Source organism: Alligator sinensis, unplaced genomic scaffold (assembly GCF_000455745.1).
Source record: "Alligator sinensis unplaced genomic scaffold, ASM45574v1 scaffold129_1, whole genome shotgun sequence".
Lineage (NCBI taxonomy): Eukaryota > Metazoa > Chordata > Crocodylia > Alligatoridae > Alligator > Alligator sinensis.
Genome location: NW_005842303.1, coordinates 1386093 through 1402010, shown reverse-complemented (window position 1 = coordinate 1402010; position 15918 = coordinate 1386093). Strand labels below are relative to the sequence as shown.

At 41.0% G+C, this 15918-nt stretch overlaps 1 protein-coding gene across 1 annotated transcript in view; it reads right to left on the bottom strand.

The window, feature by feature from the left end:
- The window catches only part of LOC102370405 (cytochrome b5), a gene marked incomplete at its 5' end in the record, with an annotated part of 19677 nt that extends 3760 nt beyond the window's left edge, over positions 1-15917 (bottom strand). The window contains 3 exons of the mRNA XM_006028312.2: positions 2484-2513; positions 6652-6780; positions 15837-15917. Coding sequence (XP_006028374.1) covers positions 2484-2513; positions 6652-6780; positions 15837-15917 — 240 coding nt within the window. The remainder of the gene's footprint in view (positions 1-2483; positions 2514-6651; positions 6781-15836) is intronic.
- Between the last annotated feature and the right edge of the window lies 1 nt (position 15918).

The following is a 15918-nucleotide window of genomic DNA, read 5'->3' as shown; positions in this document are numbered from 1 at the left end:
GGTGGGCGGGGGGGGGGGGGGGGTGAGGGCTACATCTGATAAACAGCTATTTTTTGATGCCAGTCCCAACACCACACTGGTACCGGTGAAGACTAATAGTATTATCTCCGTGGAGCAGTCCCATGATAGCAAAGCATGTATTACTTAACACCACCTGGATATACGCCTCACCCAAAAAATACTAACTTTAATACCATACGATAGCTCTTGGAACACTTTTTCCTGAACACATGGATGCTTTTGGTTTAAGTGTAGTTAACACTTCCTAAGTGTAACATGAATCAAGGCCTAAGTGAGACAATTTTTACATACTATAAACTTGCAAGAAAAATCCATATCAAATTTGAAATTCTACTAATAAGCAGCAAGAGCAGAACTCCAACATGAATCTTAAGACTCAACAGGAAGAGAACTAACTCATAAAAACTATTTTAGAGATTAAAAAAAAATACTGTAATTCTTACCAGTCTCACAGTAATCCCTCAAAGAGCACAGAGTCTGATTAGTGCAACAAGACGTGCATTATGTAACAAGTTTTTTAAAAACTAGGGTTTGTCTTACTGGAGAGGAGCACATCAAGGCCATGTACAAATGTCCAACTCCAGAGGTGGAAATTTTCCACTGCTAGAAATTATTCTGAGAGGAAACAGTCCAGATGTTCAGTCTGCAACCACTCGTTTTCTCCTGCTCCTTGTGCCTTCCCAAGACTAGAGTGATCTCAGTCTGGGTACAGTGTGGGCTGCTCTAGTCCTCCCATTCTCCCCAGGTAGTTGAGCAGCAGGGCAAAGCCTCCTGCCTGATCCTCATACCAAGGACTCTGGTATAAGAAACAGTTAAGGACTAGCTGGCAGCTGCTTCTTCCCTCACCTCCTAGTCTATATGACAGGTGGGAGCCATTACTTCCTCCACACCTTCTCCAGGCTGGGGTGACCCCCATCTCAGGAAAGCAGGGGAGGCTTTCCCCTGGCTCTGCTTCTCCTGGATCCCTGGGGGAAGTTAAGCCAGGGAAAAGTATGCAGAGAGTCAGTTTCCCAGGAGTGATTTCTACCTTGCTGTAAACAAGTTATTTTTCTCCCGAAGCAGCCATTTTTGCTCCAAGACGAAAAAACTGGAATGTCTTGTGCTAGTGGTTTCTACCACAAGAGCAGCAATTCTCTGAACTCCTACCCATGGTCTATGATGCAATACCGCACCATATAAACAATGGCTTCCTGATCATTTTAAGACAGCAACAGGACTATAGGTGTTGAAATTTAAACAAGTGGCACCAGTAACTCACTGCTTCCAACTTGCTGGTACCACATGAGCAACTCTTTATAAACTTCTTTATAAACTAGCAGTACTTCCAAAGATTATGGGTGCATGTCCTACTATGGTAGATTTAAAACTTTAAAAGCAAAATCCAGGTAGGCTGATGAATATAACAAATTCTTTATGAATAGTAACAAGTGAGTGGTACATGATCTCCCATCTGATGGTTTAGATTTAGACTCCAGGTACCCCTCAAAAAACCCCAAAAAGCCAGTTCCTAGTTTTCACTCAGTTTTTGACTACAGAAAAAAAACAGCAGTTCTTCTGTTCCAAAGAATTCAGAAAGATCACCGAACGTTTTTACCACTACGGACTCCTATTTGAAATCCTCAGGTTTACTTTGAGTCATGCTTGCACACCTAACAGTGGCACCCTTGAAAGGAATTCAAGGCACTTGATCAAGAATCGCTTGTTTAGACTATGATCTCGCATCTAATTGTTTAGACAGGGCTGTGCTTGCCTTGAGCTGGGAGCTTGAGCTTAATGACTGGAGATGTATTTCAGCCCTGATCTTCGATGATTCTATCCTAATTTCATTCCTACTCTATCCATACTACTTAAGTGTGCTAAACATTTCATGCTTGTTATAGTATTTGAGAAGTATTCCTAAGCACCACAATGCAGATGTCAAGGCACTTGGAAAACCTTTAGCTATGCTCAGCTCTTGACATCAACTTTAGCAAGAAATTTAAAATCACTTCTACCTGAAAAATTGTATTTGTATCCAAGACTTTGATTAAGTGACCACAAAATAGGTTAGTTTGTGTACTTGACAGCACTTTCTCCATAGCAAAACTAGGGCTGAAGTATCTTTTGGGCTGTCTGAGAAGTCCCAAAGAAGGCCAATCTGAAACACTGATCATAAAGTCACAAATACCGACATACCACATGTCCATGCTGCATATGAGTATCTACACGTGTGTCCCAAAAGCAGCTCCCTGTAAATGTGATTTAATAACTGGTACCCGCAGAGCCAGGACTCAGCATGGTGCCATCTTGACCAAAACAGAGGAAGTTAGGGGATCTTAAGACAAGTAAATGACCTAAAATACTAAGTTTAAGTAGTATTAACCACTCCAGCCTGGTGGCAGGAGGTTTTTGGCACACTATGCAGACATGTTGGCATTCAGAAGAAATACTGGATTTGAAGGTTCAAAAGAAATAGCACTTACCGTTGGTTTCTGAACCTTGTCTCTGTCATCCTGAAAGAAAATAAATGACAGTTAGATAAAAACGTACAACAGAAAAGTCATAAGGTTATTCATTTCAGTTACGTGGTCCTCCCATACTGTACATATCTGTTTGATTCTGGGGGAGCGGGCCAGGAAGTTTGCTGCAAGAGTAGTTTAACTATAACTGAAGAGATCTGTACAACTAAGTTACTTTAATAGATGGGATCTATCAAGATTTACTTGCTTGCTTACAAAATTCCTATCATGTTTCTTTATTCAACGAAATGTAGCTCTCCAACGTAGGCCAAGGTTCCCTAAGCCAACATATTTGCATTCTCTTTGCCCCTAGAAGACACAGGCTCCTAGTCTATGCATAGAAATACATACGGGGCAGCATAAGAAAGAAGATCTAACACGCATGTTCATTCTAAGTGTGCATGGAAACTAGCAACATAGTCTGGACACAGGCATCAACATCTCAGTAGCAAGTGAGAATTATGGTAAGATGGAGAGAGGCCATACAGTGCCTTGAAACCAAAGCGAAATACCCTATGTTTGATACAAAAGAGAAGGGGGAGCCACAAAACAGATGTGAAATTAAGAAAAACTGGTAAAAAAAAGCAGATTAGGAAAATTCTCTCTGCTGTGGCATTTTGGACAGCTAAAAGGTGCAAGATCATACGAGTTAACTCTTTGAATAAACAGAAAAGCTAATATCCACTGCCTTTGTAGCTAATATCCTAGATGCTACACAGAAAGGTTCAGAGAGATTTAGACGACCTGTGCTGGTAACACCCCAGTTACCAGCACAAAGGCAGTGATGTTTTCAACAATCCTTAAAGAGTGGTCAGGGAAAAAGTCACAAATAGCTTTTTTATCCACACTGCGGTTATTACAGGAATCCTTAATAACCACAATCCCAGAAACCTTTTAAGGAATGAAGCATAAATTCTCAAGTACATTTTTATTCCAAGGACTGAATGGCACAGATATAGAACCGTAGAAGAGTAGGGCTAGAAGGGACCTCAGGAGGTCACCTAGTCCAACTCTTTGTTTGAGGAAGGAGCATTTGTCTAAAATATCCTAGACAACTTTGTCTAACTGCTCTTAAAAACTTCAAGGATGGAGATTCTACAGTTTTCCTGTTCCAGTGCTTGACCGCCCCCAAATGAAAAAGGTCTAATACCCCATCTAAATTTCCCTTGCTGCAATTTAAAACCATAGCTCCTTGCTCTGTCCTCTGAAGCCACAGAATACCCTATCTCCATCCTTTTTATAGCCACCATTCAGGTATTTGAGGGCTTTTATCAATTCCCCCTTATCCTTCTCTTCTCCAGATTAAATAATCCTAGTTCTTTCAGCATTTCCTTGTAAATCGTGTTTCCCAGAGTTCTAAATCATTTTTGTGACTTTGCTGGACTCTGACTTGTCCACATTCTTCCTGAAGTATGATGCTCAAAACTGGACACAGTACTCCAGTGAGGCCTGAGTGGCTGAATAGAGCAGAATCACTTCCCTTGTACTGTGACACGTCTATTAATATAGCCCAGTCTGTTGTTGACCTTTTTTTGCAACAAGAACACGCTGTTGTCTCATTTAGTTTAAGATCCACTGTAACAATCAGGTCCTTCTCTGCAGTGCTGCAGCATAGCCAAAGATTCCCCAGCCTATATTTCTATAGGCAATTGCTCCATCCCAGGTGAAGGATTTTTTACCTGTCCTTGTTGAATTACATTTGATTATTTTCAGACAATTTCTCTGGTTTATCCAGGTCATTCGAGAACCTAGCTCCATTCTTCTGAGTATCTGCAACTCCAACTAACTTGGTGTATAACATTCATTTATTCTCATCCTCTGAACCATTAATGAAAACACTAAATAATACCAAACCCAGGATAGGCCTCTGCATAATTCCACTTGATTCCTCCTTCCAACTAGATGTTGAGCCACTGATGACTATTTGAGAACAATGATCCAAATAGTTATATCCACCTTTTAGTAATTTTCATCAACTATATTTTCTTATCTTACTAAACTCCAGGTCTATCACTTTCACTGCTCCCCCTCCCCTTCCCCCGCCAATCCATTAACCTGTTACCTTTTCATACAAAGAAATCAAGTTGGGCAAGCACAGTTTATTCTTGATAAACCCAGGCTAGCTGTTCTGATCACCTTGGTCTCTTCCACAATCTTTCCAGGTATTGAGTCAAACCCACTAGTGTGCAATACCCAGATCCTCCTCCTTCCCTTTAATTATGTTATAATTAGTTATCAAGGGCCTCACCTGACCTCCTTAATTTCTCAAAGGGACTTGCCAATGGTTCTTAAGTTACCTTAGCAAATTCCTTCAGTACTGTAGCATGCATTCTGTAACCTCACTTCTCTTCATTAATTCTAACCTGTTTTTCTACTTACTTTAGGCTGGGTGTCTTCATCCCTATTCTTGCTGCCAACTGTGTCATCTCGTACTGTAGGTCCCCTTCATTGACTAAGGGCCCTACACATACCTTGGTCTTCCTCTTACTCCTGACCTACCTGGAGGGTCTCCTTCTATTGCCTTTTATGTCCTTGGCTAGTTACACATGAAATCATGCCTTAGTCTTCCTGACCTTCTCCCAGCAAGCCTGTACAGCACTCTAACCTAACATTATGGCCAAGTCTCCACTTTTTGTAGGATTCCATTTTTAATTTCAACCCACTGAAGAGTTCACTGTTTAACCCAGCCAGTCCCCTGCTGCACTTCCTTTTCTTTCTTCACATCAGGATAACTTGTCCCTGCATACCTAATAAGATCTTTTCAAAGCATAACCAGCTCTTCTGGATTCTTTTCTCACCGGACTTGCCTCCCAGGGGTCTTTCCCAGCTCCTTAAAATCTGTTTTTCCAAAATGCAGTGTCTTTTTTTTCTGCAGCTCTTCTTCCTTCCTCTTTTCTTAGGATCTTGAACTGTATCATTTCATGGTCATTGTCACCCAAGGTATTTTTCACCTTCACATTCTCATACTTCCCTGTTTGTGAGCAGCAAGTCAAGAAGAGTTTCCCTTGTGCCCCTCCCACACACCAAATTATCCCTAACACACTCCAAGAACTTACTGGACTTTCTCTGCACTGCTGTGTTTTCTTTCTGGCAGGTGTCACGGTAATTAGAGATACCCTGAAATTTGCTGTTTAAAGAAGAACTCCTTCACCTCTTCCTCCAGGTCTGGTGGTTTAGAGAGGTGACAGCATGATGGGTATGTGCTCCTGTTCTCCCCTCTGACCTTAACCCAGAAACTCTGAACAGCTCTACCTCCCTCCTTGCATGGAACCTCAGAACAAACACATCTGTTATGAAGCAACACCACCGTCCTTCACTCCCCTTCCTTGACCTTCCTAAGCAAGATATACCCATCCATGACAGTACTCCAGACAAGAGCAGGTCTCCCCCATCACCCGAAGAGGCATGAACCTGTATCATTCCGACTTTTCACGCCATACTCTAACCACCACTCCACAGATTAGGTTTTTTTTCCTTGGATTATACAGGGTCCTTTCCAGTTTCATTGTGCAGAGAGGCTGATACCATGAACCAAACACAGGCATCACACTTTGGACAATGAAACTGGAAAGCACCCTGTACAGTTTGTATCCATAGCAATCCCTTCTCGGAATATGGACGTACTTCAGAACATGTGCTTAATTATGAATAGATTTCTAGGACTGCCGTTGCTAAAGGTTACAACCAGAGTGCAGATAAGCCACTGCTGGTTAGTTGTTTTCTTCAAAACCTTACAGAAGATTTAGGCAAATTCACAAGTGTACTGGCTTCAAGGATCAGACATCATATTTATGCATCTCCTGTTACACAGACTGGGGAAAGCAGAACATCATATTCCTTATGAAATATGAGGAAAAGCATCAATCCAAGGGAAAGCAAATGCACATATATGACAGAATTTTACATCAGGTCATCTGCGCGCTTCACAGGTCTCCAATCTCTTCTTCTGCTGGACCAGGAAAGATTGTTCTAGTTTCATCTACAGGTGGCCAGTGCTGGGAAAAGATATGACTAGAACCAGCTACTTACCACTCACGCTATTTTTAGACAATTACAGAAGTTTCTGAACCCTAGAAGGGATGATCTGTGTGTAGTGGTGAGTGTCTATACTCTGTTAAAATGATGTACTCACAGGATGAAGCTCCCCAATAATGAATGACTCTGACAGTGTTCTAGCATCTGTGGAATGACCAACATCCTCAAAGCTTTCAGTGGCATCTCCTCCACCTTGCTCTCTTAGGACTTCCTCACCACCTGGATGCTGTAGGAAAAATGTTTAGAAGTCAGTTTTTGATCCTGGAAATCCAATCGCATGATTTTCTAAAAGTCAAATAAGATTGTGGGTGGGTTTGGTTTGTGCCTTTCAGAGGATATTCTATTTAAAAAACCCATAACTTACACATTCTCAAAAAATCAGAATGTGAGGGATGTTGTTTTAAATTCACCCTCTTTTTGCTTTTAAATTCACCCTCACCTTTGATTTCTTTCCTATGTTTTAACTAGTTTCTTCGAAGTCTCCAACTGGGTGACTATAGTTGCTACAAACAGCATCATATACTTTTGTCAGAACTATACGAGTCATGGCAAACAAAATTAGTTTTTAAATAATGCAGGTATTACTAACATGTGGGCATTATTTATACTTCTGGCAACAGCCCAAACAAATCCTAATGCACTGGATAGTGGGGACTCTTACAACAGTTAGGACACATAAGGACTTTTACTTAATTTTATGAAAAGCTTTACATATCTAGAGTTTCCTTAGCATCTGTAATCTAAACCAAAGGCCAACTATTTGAAAACTTGCAATGAATAGAATTTCAGTTCTTTTGCAAGTTTGTATTTTAACTCTTACTGCAACTCATTAAGGTAACTTAAAGGTACACTGAATATTTAATACCTACTTAATTTTTCCCATGCTGTAGTTTTCAACCACAATTTAACAAGTCCATTATAGCCGACTGAATGCCATACAATGATTTTAAAAAATTCAATAACATACTGTGCTTCAGTTATTTCTTCCAACTATAACAAGTAAAATAATCAAACAAGTGACATTTAAAGCTGCCAGCACCTATGAACAGCCAGCAGTTTGCTTGAAGCAAAGACTGGCTGCCTGTTCTTAAAGGAAAGAAGGGAGCACTAGGTCACTGAGAATGACACCAGAGAAAAAAAACCAATACCTTACCCCATACCCCCCTCCTCCGCCCAACATACATTTAAACTCTCTGGGGGCATGATCCGCAGAGGACAATGAGGAGCGTTACCTTAAAAGGTATTTGCTACATAACTGCTTTGCAAAATGACATCGAATCTACGTGGCCTCCTCTCCGCTCCGCTAACCCAGCCAAATGACTACTCCTTTTCCTCAAGACAAACTTGTAAGGATTTACCAAGTTTCTTCAAGCTTGGTACTTTCCAAGTAGTGGCAATGAGTCCCCACCATCCTGTAGAACATGTATGATGGAACTCAGCAACAGTGAAGCCGAAAGTATAAAGAGATCCAACATTTTCTAGTTCACAAGGATTATATTCTCTAGTACCAAGAAGTCACACATGGCAATACAAGTCAGACAGGAATATGCCAAAAAAGCCTCTCACTCTAGATTTGGAAATGGGATACCATACTTCTAATGGGATACCATACAAGACATTGGATCCTAATGCACTTTAATTACATTTGCTTAATGAATGCCTTGGGTCAGAGTTATGAAAACAAATATTGTCCAAAAAGGCAAGGTTTACCACTTTCAATCACTGGAACAGAAACAAGATGTCATGTACCATGTGCATCAATATAACGTGCACTACATTCAAAGAACTAAAAATCAAGCACTCACAAATAAGAAATGTTTTAATACAGACTACCTTAGCAACGTAAGGTAATGTTTCCTCGCTTCCAAATTTTCCACTTTGCAACCTTAATGAGCTTTTAACATTTGGGAGAGAATTCTGCATTTGAGAGAGCGGAAAAACACTAGGTACTGAATCAATTATTAGACAAAGCTTCCTGCTATTAGCCAAATACAGCCAATGTTACGCAACATGGAACGCAAGGCCTTCTTTATGCTGTGTCTGAAACAGAGGAATCACTGCTTTCAGAAACATCAGCTACTTCTGTGAGGTTTAGAGAGTTCTCACTCCCGCTTTCTCATAACTGTTTTACTGCCTATATCCCTTCCCAAACTATAAATCAAATATTCCTGGTCATGGAAATCAAAAGGAAGCCACTGTTGCAAGTTTCAAATGGTGTCTACAAAATCAAAAAAATGACTAACAGCTGAACTCATTTCTTATTTTGTAAACAAGTGTTTACACATGCAATTTTAAAAGGTTGGGTTTTTTGGTCTTTTTTAAGTTACAGCTTCCCAGAACGAATAGACCAGAGCATATCCATGGTGACTAAGCAAAAAGAGGGAGCTTTTTAAAAAGTGCAAGTACTAAAGATTAGACAGAGTAACTGTGCCAAAAAAAGTTGAGAGAGTGCGTGCAGGGGAGAGATTATGCAAACTGACGTGCAAGTATGGCACTCGTACCAAATCCTGCCCTTGAATCAGTTCTGATAACTATTCAGAGAAGAGACAGGACAAAGGTCTAGAAATGAGCAGCACTAAATGTCACTGCCACGAGATTTATAGCATGCTTAACTGACTGAACTTTGCTGTCCATGAGACTGTGCTAGTTGTGTGCATAACTCATGCTAAGAAAGGGTTAGTCCAGTTCAAAAAAGTTAATTTTTACGTGTATGTTTATATCACAACACACACATCAAATAGCCACAGTGGCTCCCAGAGCCATGAACAGTTTATCAGCTATTAACTGCAGTACTACACTGATAAATACTCTATTTACTGTCATATCACACCTACACACCTTTCCCCTCTCCCTCCTCCCCCCCCCCCCAAAAAAAAAAATCAGTCCTGCAAAAATAGGGGTATGTACCTTAAGTATGGAACCTTATTTTCTTCACCAGGGCAGAAGCATGGAGAACCAGCATTCGAGACACTATGCTTCAAAAAGGCTGCCAACTTCTCCCACCCTGCTAGCAAGCAAGAGGGGCACAGCAAAAAACTGCTTCCAATTTGAGAGAGGCAGTGAGCACCTCCCCTTCTTGCTAGCAGGAAAAGAGAAACAGATAGGCATTTTGAAGCAGGATGTCTTCATGAAAAGCCGGTTGTATGCTACGACTCCAGGAAACCAACAAAAAAACAAATTCTCTACATTCCACCTTCCAAAATCAAGCAGGTTTCTTGTGTGGGAGTGTGTGGTATGCAAGCAAATAGGGTACTCCTTAAACCATTAGTCAGCAATGGTTTCTGGTGACAGGCTGACGCTAGGACCCCAACCACTGCCACTACTCTCTGCCCACTCTCAGAGCAAGCAAAGCCCTCTCCTACCAAAGGATCCAGGTCCAGCCTGCAGACGATGAGGTGCTGACCCCCGATCTAGGCCGTAACTTCCTAAGAAGGAAATGGAAACATTTTTTATGGAAGTGATTTTCTAATGAAAATTACACAAACAACAAAAGGGAAGTGACTTTATGCTGCTCTTCATTCACCTGACTAGACCACATGTTTATATGCACATACTAGGGCCTGGTCCAAAGTCCGCTCCAGTTAATGCAAAGACTGACAGTTATTTCAGTGTGCTGTCAGACCAGGCCCAAAACAGACACTCCTTGCCTAAAGCAAGTAAATTAGGTTTTGTGCATGTTTCACTGTTTGCCAAGACTGACAGTAAAAATTACTATGGCAATCTATGTCTAACCACAAATACAGCTTATGCCTGCTTTTTTTGCTTCAAGCTAAACCCATTTCTCAAATGGAACAAATCTCAAGGGTTCTTCTAATGTAACTGTATGTCAAAGGAAACATTTTTTCTACCTATATGTTAGCAAAGCTACATGGCAGAACAAGCCTTAGACAACGACACTGACTTTCCAGCCAATCACTGGGCCATACAGCCAGGAGAGCATGCACGCACGCGCACACCCCACACCCCCCCAGTTAAACATGTTTAAGTGTTCCAAATTTTTCCCTATTAGTAAGAGTATGTCATCAGCATCATTAACTAGAGAGAAAGGTAATGGCACCTTTGTCAAAGTGTTCAGGACCCTGTGAAAAATAATTAAACTAATCATAAAACTCCACCCCCATTCATGGAATAGAGAAGACTCAGGGGCGGGGCGGGGGCTTGGCAGCCAAGTACATAAGGGGCGAACATCAAGGACTAGGAGAACATCTGTTCACCAAGGCACCCCAGGCGAAGACTAGGAATAACGGTCACAAACCGATAGAAGATCGCTTCAGATTAGACATAAGGAAAAACTTCTTTACAGTTTGCATGTTCAGAGTCTGGAACAGACTCCCCACAAAGGTGGTACAGTCACCTTCCCTGGAGATCTTCAAAAGATGACTGGACGCATACCTTGCTGGGGTCATCTGACTTCAGCAGTCTTTCCTGCCTTAGAGCAGGGGGCTGGACCTGATTATCTTGTGCGGTCCCTTCTAGCCCCTAACTTCTATGAATCTATGAAATGAAAGAGACATCATTGCTGCCACTAACCAAATGTTAAAAGTTACTTTTTCATTAGAAAGCATCAAAAATCAAGTTCCCAAGTTCTATTTTAAGCCCCTTTTCAAGTTCTGTATTTTGTTTAGATTATACCGGATATTTGTTTATACTTTGTTAGAACATTTTACTACCAAAACTTACTCTTTAATGAAGATGTTAGTATCTCTTGATCCTAGGAATCTTTGACCAGGCCTACAGTAAAGTGAATAAACCCATCGACTTACACCAGGGCACCTCAGCATGTAAACACAGCTTACACAAGCAAAAGTGTGCTTTCTACACTTATAATGGCGTTAAGTAAAATAAGCTTTACTAGCAAAAACATCTTCACAATTATCTATTTTAGAACTTCTGCCACTACTAAAACACCAAACCCAAGATCACACACGTCACCAATTAACAGGGAAGTTTCTACTGTGGAATAAGCCTTAAGTTACAACAATTCACAATATTTCTAACAGGAACGAACAGTCATTATAGCTTCAGATAAAATAACTGAGCACAAGTTTAACAAACTTCAGAAACCATCGTTTTCAGCTTGGCTGAATGCCTACAGTTACTTATTTCTGAACCCCTCCAAAAGGTGCAAGTCACTAATCTTTTTCTGTGTCAGAGTTCAATGCTCTATTCATTTAACCACCTTGATATGCCAAGTTTTTCTTACAGGGTAAAGTAAGGCAAAATCCATAAATCTGCATATCTAGGCTCAGAGATAGAAGTGGGCTTTCAGCCTTGAAAAATCTGGATCCAGCAGAAGGTCACTGCTACGGAACATTTTATTCACTAAGGGAATAAGAAACGGAAAACTTCAGGGGCAAAGAGCCAGAACATCTTGGGAGCTTTGATTTGTTGCAGGCTCTTTGGGTGGGATAATTTCAGCTTTATCTACTACTGCCTACCTCAGCCATAGGCTCCCAGAACTGCCTTTTTTATTCTGGGGAGTTTTCTGAAATAAAGTCTGTGATAGCAAAACCATGAGAAAAAGGGTTGTGCACTGAGCCAAGTTTGGAAAAGTAGTTTAGATGTACAAAGAGAAACATAAACTAAAGAGCTGTGTTAGGGGAGTATATTTTAGAAATCCCTGAATAACTCTGTAAACTTGTACAAGTCACTTCCGCCTCAGGCCCGTTTTCCATAATCAGGGGAGCAAAGAGAATAGCACTTGCTCTTATGTTTAAAGCTTTACCTAGTAAGTAAGATAGCTATCTATGTAGACAGATAGATCTCTCTCTAGAGTGAGCAAGCAAGCTATACATGCAATTACTGCCTTTCTCAAAACCTGAACAAGTTTGTCAGCCCCACTAACTACTACTTTAATGCTCCTCTACTACTGTTATTAGAAATGTTTCCAAACTCTCCCCAGACTTCATCAATATTTTAGTATAGCAGAGAATACTGTTCCTTATCTTAAAATGTAGAGGTTCTGAACTCAAACTTGTATGTCATGATGACAAACCTGAAGCTGAGTAAACACAATGTGCCCTACTGGACCAGTGTTTGATCTTTCCTGCCCAGAAGAGGATTAAAACACAGAACTGTAGCCTGATGAAAATGTACATTACATGAATTCACTTCTTCTACCCAGAACAAATCAATGAAGTGACACATAGGACAGTGACACAACCATACAGTGATCTGATACCCAGACGTCATAAAGTCATATTCCTGCGCTCCACTAACATTTTTCTTCTGAAATTTTCTCCAAACTTCTGAGGTAGCTGTTCAGCCTCTGGTTCAGCTGCACTGGCCCCAAAGTATAACCTTACAACAAGTGCAAAACCAACTGGAATCAGCAGTCAGAGTCGCCATTTACTTTTGAAAACTGTATTTCTAAAACTATGCTATTGCTGAATATTTTTTATTAAGCAGAAAAATCTCTCTAAAACAAGAGATTTAAATTAGACACACTTCATTAAAAATACTGTGGTAGTGTATTTCTTGAACAGATCATATCCAAAATCTTAGACATTCATATTTATTTCTGCTCTGCTATTTATTTCTGCTCTGCAATTTCTCTACTAAATCTGATTGATCAGTGTCTGATCCAGTTCCTAGTGAAATCAACAGCAAAGCTCTGTTTTAAACTTCAAAGGGAGCTACATTAGAGTTTCTATAGGCAGGCTCAAGTACTTCCATTTATTTCACTGCTGCCATAAAAAAAATTGATGGTCTTTGGGCTCTGGTGACATGGGTCAGCAACAAAACAAGAACACTTAACCTACCACTGATCGTTTACCATATCGATGGTGTTTATGCTGCTCCCTTTATTTGTGTATGGAATCACTACAAATGTGTTAGCCACTTAAAAGGGCCTGAGTGACAACCACAACTCATGAGTTTCATCCTTCTCCTTACAGAAAGCAGGACCAAAATTGTTCAATTTCCTCCAATATGAGCAAATACAGCATTATGCCAGACAAAAAGTTTATGTAGCTATCAAAGTGTGCGACATTAAATACTCCTAAAACTGCAGTCGTGGGGTCACCAGTCTTTCACCCCTCAAAAGAAATACAAATCCTGTAATCTACCCTAATACTAATATTAGCAGGAACTCTGAAGGATTTAACAGTGTACATGTAGATCCATGATCAAACTCTATTTTTAGTATATGGTCAAATGAATTTACATCTAAAAAGGGTTGCAGCATCTTAGTAATAGACAATTTCTTCATGTGGGCTAGATACCTGCTCTCTCTCATATTGATAATGATATAAATATATGGATATATCTATAAATATGAACTAATTACTTAAAAAATTAAAAGCATAAGAGAAATAGCAGAAAGCCTGATTTCTGTAGAGAAGATGTAATGGTATTAAAGCCAATATTTTTGCTGGTAAAAAAAATAATTCTTAAACACTTTCCTTTATTAAGATACAATGATGTGCTGTATTCAAGTCTGTCCATTTAAAAGGATACTCTTAAGGAATAAATGTATCAAACCTCCTTTTGTTCTAAGCATGTTATGTAGTAAGCCAAAATTAGCTCATTAACACCAGAGTTAAGATCACAATTTGACCAATACATACTAAACGACTTGAGGTCTTCTGCTAGTGCCTAACCAGTATTTGTAACTTATGTTAAAAAATGTTTACACAAAATGTATTTATTGCTTTTTATACAAGCTTCTTCTCTGAGACTTAGTCCTCAGTCATATAAAGATCAGAAACGATGCAATTTAACCACAAACTGAAAAGCTGATCTGTCTTGGGAATGGCTGCACACAAAGCTGTGCTCTTCAGTATTTACTAACTGCATTTCCCTCCTCCCGCCCCACAAGCAAATCCTTTAAGCTTTTTGTTTCTGAGCAACCATTCCACTGGTAGCCACAAGTTCACTGGCTTTATCTGACAAGAATTTCTGACACTGTTGCATGTCAAATTGACCTAGTCTGAAATAACTGACACTGATTTCATGTTCTGCATGCAAAGCTCCTTCCACCCCCAGGATTTCATTATCAGTTAGCTGCATCTTGCTTGTAGGAGCATGAGTAAATATGCCACAGGTAGCACTCAGCAAGAGCAGAAAGCACCATATAGAAGAAAGCACTTTGGATGTTAGCATTGCCACAACATCCAACCCTACTCAGGGGATTTACAAAATGCCCCGATCCAGAACAAGGCAAAAACATCTGCAGTGTCAAAGCCCTGTTAACCTTTGAACCGTCCAGCTTAAAGGCCAATAAGTCATTTTCCTCCTTCTAATGTTTAGGTTTTAATACGTTTTATGTAACTTATGTGACAGGGTGATCACAAAGCAAAGAGAAACATATTCACAATTTTACGTCTAAATTTTGCAGCCAGCTGACTGCCTCGGGTGCAGTACTGGAACCTTGGAAGTTTCTCTCAACGACAGCAGGTGAAACTATTTTTTCAGGCAGAGCTCCTACACGGACCGTGTCCACCAGAGAGCACAGAGGCACGTGGAACTGCAACACTACATGCTTTTGACTTAAACGCCTTTGCAGCGTACGCTCACCGCTTTGACAGGTGGGCCTGTACGTCTGGAGAAGTGCAGCAGATGTAAGGACAAAGAAAGAGCCCATGGACACCCAAACAAGCTGTTTCAAATCACGGGTGACCAAAGCAGCCTATTCCATCTGCACCACCACACCAGCACATACACATACATAGGGAGATTCCCAGCTTTCTGCCAGCAGTGGCTCTCAACCTTTTTTGTACCAGGACGCATTTGTTAACACGGATGGCCAGTCCTGAACCAGTGCCCCTCACTCCCAACCCACTGCCCCCAGGCCTCCCCGTGTGGGACAGAGGAGTACATGGAGGGCCCCAAGCAGCCCCCGCAGGCTGGAACTCTGCCAGCCTGAGAGGAAAAACCCACAGGTGCTGTTTCTCACCTTTAAAAACCCCGGCGAGATTTGCCTACAAACCCCGCTTCCCTCGCAAGACGCCACTGAGGTTGCTACTACCCAAGCGCTGCCAGCCAGCAGCTGCCACTAGGGCTGCATTTTTCAACCCCATGGGCCGCGACCCAAAAGCAGGTGGCAAGAAAGTAGGAAAGGGTCGTGAACAAGCTTTAAAAATGGGGCAACAAACTTTAAAACTGGATTGTCTTTTAAAGGGAGATCACTTTCTTATAAAGTATATATAAATCAATACATATGATATAATAAATATTTATATAAAATAAATAAATAACCGCCTGAAAGCTGGGCTGGGCTGGGTGCCTGGTGGCAGGGAGCAATGCCGGACGCAAGGGCGCGCGCAGCCCCCGTCACCTCACCTCCTCGAGGAACTTGGTGACGTCATAGATGCGGTGGTGCAGCAGGATCCAGGTGCTCTGGCTATGGTTGTGCTGCTCCACC